Source organism: Vicia villosa, unplaced genomic scaffold, assembly GCF_029867415.1.
Source record: "Vicia villosa cultivar HV-30 ecotype Madison, WI unplaced genomic scaffold, Vvil1.0 ctg.000540F_1_1, whole genome shotgun sequence".
NCBI classification, from domain to species: Eukaryota; Viridiplantae; Streptophyta; class Magnoliopsida; order Fabales; family Fabaceae; genus Vicia; species Vicia villosa.
Genome location: NW_026705248.1, coordinates 754,343 through 763,430, shown reverse-complemented (window position 1 = coordinate 763,430; position 9,088 = coordinate 754,343). Strand labels below are relative to the sequence as shown.

The 9,088-nt window shown below is 29.2% G+C and overlaps 1 protein-coding gene and 2 pseudogenes across 1 annotated transcript; all 3 read left to right on the top strand.

Annotated features, from left to right (window-relative positions):
* The first annotated feature begins 529 nt into the window (after window positions 1-529).
* Window positions 530-3,109, top strand: LOC131629269 (uncharacterized; annotated as a pseudogene).
* Window positions 3,110-3,321: 212 nt separating this feature from the next.
* LOC131629268 (uncharacterized) lies at window positions 3,322-4,062 on the top strand. The gene has a single exon (XM_058900070.1). The coding sequence runs from the start codon at window positions 3,322-3,324 to the stop codon at window positions 4,060-4,062; it is 741 nt and encodes a 246-aa protein (XP_058756053.1).
* A 661-nt stretch (window positions 4,063-4,723) lies between these two features.
* Window positions 4,724-7,402, top strand: LOC131629267 (ATP-dependent DNA helicase PIF1-like; annotated as a pseudogene).
* The last annotated feature ends 1,686 nt before the right edge of the window (window positions 7,403-9,088 follow it).

The window sequence follows — 9,088 nt, the reverse complement described above, 5'->3', positions numbered from 1 at the left end:
CAAATTTTATTATTTTATTGGTTAAAGATTCTGCTGTGTTTTAAGGGTAACTCTTTTTGGACTGGCCTATATTTTCATTGGTGGATTACACAATAAAAATAACAACAGGAGGGATTATCATGGAACTCCTAGGATGATTTTTAATGAGCATATGATACACTTTATAGGTACAAATTTATACACTCCCTATGGTTGTAAGCATGTGTCCTATTATACAGCATTGACATATGGCCTTTTGATTTTTTTGTTGAATAATTAATATGTATACTTTATGATTGATTATCATTAAATTATGATTTGTCAATAAATATTTTTAATAATACTAATTTATACTGCGAATAACGCGGTTTTTTTTAAAAGACTAATCAATTTACTTTTGAATCATTCTATATGTATAATCATTTTACTTTTGAATTACTTATGAACGTTGGACAGTTATATCATCACAACGAAAAGTAATACCCGCCAAATTCCAAGTCAACATCAAAGGACACGAAGAGCAGAGAATGAACGCAAACGAAAACAAAATATGGACAACGCGCAACGAGAAGAGCATTTATCGAGACGACGAGAAAGTTATAGGCGGCGACAAGAGCAGCAGAAACAAACTCAAACATTATGCACTGTTAACACTCCGTCGAGAGTTCCATTTCAAAATTTGACAAATATGACTTTTCCAAGTTCACACTTTCAAGGAACTCATGACCATGAAGCCGGCCCAAGTAGAATTACACATGTTAATGACGTCGCACTTGGTTAGTGGTGATCAATATAGAAATTATATCATACATTGTGTAATATTATTAATTTGACGTTTAATGTATGTAGTTAACCTCGCAGGTCGTACTTTTGTATCACCCAATCAAACTATCAACAACAACCAATCTGGTACAGGTATAAAGGTTATTGTTTTAAGTATACGATAACTATATATATATATATATATATATATATATATATATATATATATATATATATATATATATATATATATATATATATTTATTTATATATGAGCATAACTATTATTTTTGTATCAGATGATATGCATGTTAATGAATCTTTGGAGGATGTAGTAATATCAGATGTTGATATGGAAGGTAGAGATAATAATGCATCATCACGTCATTCTCAAGGTATGTTCATCAACTTTCTCCCTAAAAAAATGTAGCTTATATCGAAAATGTATGAAATTGTAAATTATACATTGTTAAATCTTATAATTTATGCACCATGCGTTAAGTTTTTATTTGTATTTTAGATTTTAGATTTAAGATAATATTCAGAAATTAATATCAACCTCCTACATGTAGAATCACGACATGTTTTTGAGCAAAATAAAAACTATATTAATCATAATCAAATTTAACCCCAACTAAAAATTACACCACAAAAACTATTAATTTTCAAATGTGACATACCATAATTTTCAAGATAAACAACTTACCTCTCTCACATCAGGGGTTTTGGAAATCATCTCCATCTTATGTAAATAACCCATTTTTTCTCAAATTCATAGATCCCATAAATCCCTCCTTTTCTAATTATTTATTATAATTTTTCGCTCTACGTCCCTCTCAATAATTTTTTTTCACCTTTATTGTTTCGATTGCAAAATGAAGTTGCACTCTACATCTTTTTTGTTTTGGTTGGTGTGTTTGTAAACTGAAATACAAACTACAATATGAAAGTTAACAAAACAGGTTTAACTATACATAGCATACATCATACATGCACGCAACATATGTTAACTGCCTACATGTACCACGTATTGATGTTTTATAGAGGTAACAATGAAAAGAAAATAGGCCAACCATAGAATCTACGTATACACTTAATATATAGTTATAGAAAATTATAAATGCACCATGTGATGCGATGAGTTCTTATTTGTATTTTAGATTTTAGATAATGTTCAGTAATCAATATCAAACTCCTACATGCAGGCTCGCGACATCCTTTTCGAGCAAGATACAATATTGCTCGAAATTTCAAAAATAACATGATGATGGCAAAATCTAGGTTGCCTAATCCAACTACCTGTAGACGTTGCAACGCAAGACTGTTTCACCACGAATCACGTGACACATGTTGTTTTAGTGGGAAGGTATCATTTCCAAGGGTTGATGCTCCTACAGAATTGCAAGAACTATTTTCGGATGGTTCAGCAGAAGGAAAACATTTTAGGCAGCATATTCGAAGTTACAACAATGTCTTCTCTTTCACTTCGATTGGTGTTCACGTCGATGAAAAAATTCTTCCTTCTGGTTGTGGTATATATACATTTCGTGCTCAAGGAGCTTTTTACCATAACATCGGAGGTTTCTATCTAAATGAGGGTGACATACCGCGCTTCCTACAGTTATACATCTATGACACAGATAACGAGCTACATTATAGAATGCGGGAAAAGCCACAACTACACCAGACTGTGGTTCAAAAACTACAACAATTGCTCTATCAGTATAATCCTTTTGTAATTAGGTTCAAACAACTGTCATTACTTCCAAATATCAGTGACTGTAGCCTCATACTCAAAGAGCGTCCAAGTAATCACCCTCAATATAATCTTCTATCTGCGGAACAAGTCGCTGCAATTATTGTTGGATGTGATACTGAATCTATGGCATATGGAAGGGATATTAATGTCATTCGCCATGATGGCAACCTAAAGAAAGTACAAGAAACAAAAGGATATTATGATCCCTTGCAGTATCCTATATTGTTTCCATTTGGGACGCATGGTTGGGATGTTAACACGACAAATTGTCATGGCGAAGAGTGTCATGTCGAGCGTATTACAGCTACATGCTTCAGGTACATTTAAGTTATTTTTTAGTACATATTAGAATAGCGTAAATATAATTTGAAAAACATATGGTTTACTATCGACATGTTTTTTAATCCACCGTAGATTCGTCCAATTAATCAATCAATGTTGTTAAATGCGGGTCGACTATTACAATAATATGTCGTAAACAATTATGTCAAAATTGAATCAGGGAGGTTAAGGTGGATTCGAGAACACCAGTCAAATATACGTGCTGAAGTGTACCAAGGTTTACAAGATGCTTTGCATGATGGTGAAACTAATGCAGAAACGCATTAGTATTTAGCCATAGATTAATAATTCTTTTTTTGTTTAATCACAACCAATCATATATCCTAAATCTAACGCATTACACTAACCATCATAGAAAATATTGGAAAAAGAACAATATTACCATCATCATTATTGGAGGTCGTCGAGACATAACACAACGTTACGAAGATGGCATGGCTATTGTTCTTAATAGCGGTAAACCTGATATTTTTTTGACCATGGCGTGCAATCCTTCTTGGTGTGAGATAACATCAGAACTTCTACCTTTTCAAACCCCACAAGATCACCCAGATTTACTAACGAGAATATTTCGTTCTAAATTCGAGCAACTAAAGGATGATGTCATTAATAGAGGAGTCTTAGGAAAGGTTAAAAGTTACATGTATGTCACTGAATTTCAAAAACTAGGATTTCCGCATGTGCATATGTTGTTAGTCTTGAAAAGTAACGACAAGTTGCGTGACCCGAAAGATTACGATAGTATGGTTAGAGCTGAAATACCTAAATTACAGTGTGAACCACAGTTGCATGAAGCAGTTGTAAAACATATGATCCACGGACCTTGCAACGTACTCAATCGAAGATCTCCATGTATGAAAGATGGCCAATGTAAAAAAAGGTATCCCAAACAATTTTGCAATGAAACACGTCAAGGCACTGACTCATATTCAGAGTATAGGAGAATGTTTAACGAACCTACATCTATAGGTAGAGATAGGTCTATTGATAATAGATGGGTGGTTCCTTATAACCCTTGGTTACTGTTAAAATATGACTGTCACATTAATGTAGAGGTTTGCAGTAGTATTAAAAGTATCAAGTATCTATACAAATATGTGTACAAGGGCCCTGATCGTGTGTCTATGGAGGTTCACAAAGGATCGTACATGGACGAAGTCCAACAATATGTTGATGCGAGATGGATTTGTGCTCCCGAGGCAATATGGAGAATTTTTTGATTCACTCTTTACCAATTATATCCTTCTGTTGAAAGACTACATATCCACTTGCCAGACCGCCATCAAATGCGCTTTTATGAACATCAAAGAATTGCAGACGTCTTAAATAATGAACGCAACTCCAAAACAATGATCACACAATTCTTTGCGCTAAATCAAAAAGATCCGGAGGCAAGGAATTATCTGTATATAGAGATACCAGAGCACTACTGTTGGAACAATAGGGGCAAAGAATGGCATCGCATGCGATCAACGAGAAAAGTTATTGGAAGAATCTATACAGTATCACCTTCGGAGGGGGATAAGTTCTACTTGCGATTATTGTTATCTCATGTCAGAGGTCCAACCAGTTGGGAATATCTTCTTACAAATAATGGAATTCCATTTAATACATTTAAAAAGTCAGCTGAGGACCGAGGATTTTTGGAGACTGATCATAGTATTCGTGATTGTTTGGTTGAGGCCGCGGGTCTCCAAATGCCATATGCTTTAAGGAGGTTGTTCGTGACGATTCTAATATTTTGTGAACCTACTGATGTTAGAAGTATTTGGAATTAGCTTTTTACACATATGACAGAGGATTATCAAGCAATGAACAATGGTGTGGAATTATTCTTGACTAATATGTTGTTGAAGGATTTAAATGAACTCTTAGGCCAACATGGCAAAAAAAATTGAAGATTATGATCTCCCATCATTATCCCCTGAAGCAATAGAGGAGAATTTAAACCCAAGTGCCATACAAGAGGAGTTAGCGGTTGATATCCCAAATGAAGATATTGAATCTGTTGCTAAATTAAATAATGACCAGATGATTCCGTTCAAAACCATCATGAATGTCATCGATCAAAAATACAGTAGGGTATTTTTTGTTGATGGCCCAGGTGGAACAGGTAAAACATTCCTTTATCGAACATTAATGGCAACTTTACGAAATAGAGGAGAAATTGTCTTGGCAACTGCATCATCTGGCATAGCTGCAACACTGTTACCCAGTGGTAGGACTGCACACTCTCGATATAAGATACCTATCGAAATACAACCGGGTTCCATCTGTGGTATTCAAAAGCAAAAAGATCTTGCAAACCTCATTACAGTGGCAGCTGCAATAATTTGGGATAAGGCCCCAATGATAAACAAAAATTGTTTAGAAGCCTTAAATCGATCATTGCAAGATGTTTGTAGCAACAATGCTCCATTTGGTGGAAAGGTTATGATCATGGGGGGAGATTTTCGTCAAGTTCTTCCTGTTGTAAAGAAAGGTACTAAGGCACAAATGATTTCGGCGTGTATTGTTCAGTCTCATTTATGGGCTCATACCAAGATTTTGCGGTTGCGTCAAAATATGCGGTCAATCCATGACCAAGAGTTTGCAGAATTTCTTATTCGCATTGGTGATGGTGTTGAACCTACCAAACTAGATGACATGGTGAGGTTACCTTCACAAATTGCAATCCCGTGGGAGGGTGAACATTCTATACAAGTACTTATCCAACATATTTCCCCTGAATTAGAATTACATGGATGGGATGCCCCTTATATGGTACAGAGAGCTATTTTGACACCAACAAATGACGAGGTTCAAAAATTGAATGATATAATCATCGATCAGTTTCCAGGAGAAGAACGTGAGTTGTTGTCGTTTGACGAGGTTGAAAGGGATACTCATAATTTATACCAGCAAGAATTTTTAAACTCAATTGCACAGGGTAGTTTGCCACCACATATTCTAAAGATAAAATAGGGTGCACCATTGATGTTGTTGCAAAATCTAGATCCTAGATATGGACTGTGTAATGGGACGCGGTTATTATGTCGTGGTTTATTTATGAACATGTTGGATGTGGAAATCTTGACAGGAAGCAACGCATGAAAACAAGCTTTCTTACCAAGAATTAAAATAAAAACGTCTACAAGTGATGGGTTGCCTTTTGTACTAAGTAGAAAGCAGTTTCCTGTGCCACTAAGATTTGCAATTACAATAAATAAAGCACAAGGACAAACCATTCCAAATGTTGGAATATATCTTCAACGACATGTTTTCAGTCATGGACAGCTATATGTGGCTTTATCCAGAGGTGTCTCACAGACTACGACAAGAGTTTTGATCAGGGAGGGAAAATTACAGGGAGAAGATGGTGAATATACAAAAAATGTAGTCTTTAAACAAATTTTGTTATCGCATCCGCAGGTATTCACTAACTACAACATAAAAATTCATTACACATTAATTCGTATATTTGTTACAGTAAATATGATTGAATGTTTTGTATTTTTTGCTAATGACTAACTCTAAAATTATCCTTTGATTTACTATACAGGCAAGCTAAAATACAGTGAAATCTTCCAATTATGTAAGGAGTTGAGACAGAAGAATGTTGAACCTCACTGCAACAGAAAAGTGTGTTATACCGAAACATTTTTCTAATGTCATTATGTTATGTAAGTTGGGTCATTGCTCCTCTCACTATTATTGTGTAATAAATTTTAGATGGGACACTTTGAAGATAAATGGAATACATGGAAGGACGAACAAACTATTTCTTCCATCGACAAACCCGACAATAAGGTGTATTTACATGTTTATGCAAAGTAAATGTGAAAAAACTATTTGTTGCATTTTTCATCACCATTTTACTAATACTTTTATCATCCTTATTAAAATAGGTAAAACGTCTGCAGATTTACTCGGTTGGAGCTCCACCGTCATAACAGATAAAACACAACTTTGAAAAATGGTGAAAAGAGAAATATTATCTCAAAGGATAGAGATGTATTTATATTATTCATTTACAACTTTTTAGTCCTAACATATTTTTGGAGACATCGATTTAATGTTTATTTATTTGTTCATCTCTGGATATAAAACCATGTATATTATTTAAGTTAATTGTTTAACTTCTTTTTAGCAAGAATCCATGTAATTCAAGCATAGAAAAGAGTTGATGTTCTACCAAATCTACACTAAAACAATCTATCTCTATTCTTCAGGTATTACATTATATACATTTTATACTAAGCCAAATTATACTTTACGAGTAACATGTTTTAAATGTATTTGTTTCTTGATCATATATTTCGTGATGTATTTGTAATTTTTTAAAACTCAAGACTTCATTGATAAAGGGGTGTATGAAAAATTGATTCGACTATTTTCAAGGTATAAAATATATTATATTACACTAATAACTATTAATACTACATTATCTTTTTCTCTAAAAGATTATAATGTGAAAGTCTTACATTTTTACTCATTACTGTGTAAATCAATTGCAGGGAAAAAGATAATTCTTGCCACAAAGATTTCATGTTCGGCCTTCCTCATAAAGAGCGTCATTGATTATATACGATAAATTGTGCATTGTATGCACCGGTCTTTGAATACAATTTAATGCATGTGTTTGTTTCCCATTTTCAAAGTGTAATAATATTATTAGCAAATTTAGAGATCATACATTCAATGGTATCTTAAATTTGTTTACTTCTACTAATAGTGTCTATATATGAATTATTTTTAGCAGGACGTATAACTCAAACTTCAGAAGAGACATATGTGTTATTGAATTAGTATCCTTAGGTCATGTAGGAAGAAGATAGGGCTGATGACTCAATTTTAAACGAAGCCATTTATGTTGTGTCTAACTATTAATTTTTTTAAATGTATCGTACAATATAAATACCTCTTTAAAAGATGTACAGACATTTATTTTTCTCTGCTGTGCACATTAAAAAAGCGGGCAGACGGGCACGGGAGTGCTCGTCTGAATGCTAGTAATAATAATAATAATAATAATAATAATAATAATAATAATAATAATAATAATAATAATAATAATAATAATAATAATAATAATAATAACAATAATAACAATAATAACAATAATAACAATAATAATAATAATAACAATAATAATAATAATAATAATAATAATAATAATAATAATAATAATAATAATAATAATAATAATAATAATAATAATAATAATAATAATAATAATAATAATAATAATAATAATAATAATAATAATAATAATAATAATAATAATAATAATAATAATAATAATAATAATAATAATAATAATAATAATAATAATAATAATAATAATAATAATAATAATAATAATAATAATAATAATAATAATAATAATAATAATAATAATAATAATAATAATAATAATAATAATAATAATAATAATAATAATAATAATAATAATAATAATAATAATAATAATAATAATAATAATAATAATAATAATAATAATAATAATAATAATAATAATAATAATAATAATAATAATAATAATAATAATAATAATAATAATAATAATAATAATAATAATAATAATAATAATAATAATAATAATAATAATAATAATAATAATAATAATAATAATAATAATAATAATAATAATAATAATAATAATAATAATAATAATAATAATAATAATAATAATAATAATAATAATAATAATAATAATAATAATAATAATAATAATAATAATAATAATAATAATAATAATAATAATAATAATAATAATAATAATAATAATAATAATAATAATAATAATAATAATAATAATAATAATAATAATAATAATAATAATAATAATAATAATAATAATAATAATAATAATAATAATAATAATAATAATAATAATAATAATAATAATAATAATAATAATAATAATAATAATAATAATAATAATAATAATAATAATAATAATAATAATAATAATAATAATAATAATAATAATAATAATAATAATAATAATAATAATAATAATAATAATAATAATAATAATAATAATAATAATAATAATAATAATAATAATAATAATAATAATAATAATAATAATAATAATAATAATAATAATAATAATAATAATAATAATAATAATAATAATAATAATAATAATAATAATAATAATAATAATAATAATAATAATAATAATAATAATAATAATAATAATAATAATAATAATAATAATAATAATAATAATAATAATAATAATAATAATAATAATAA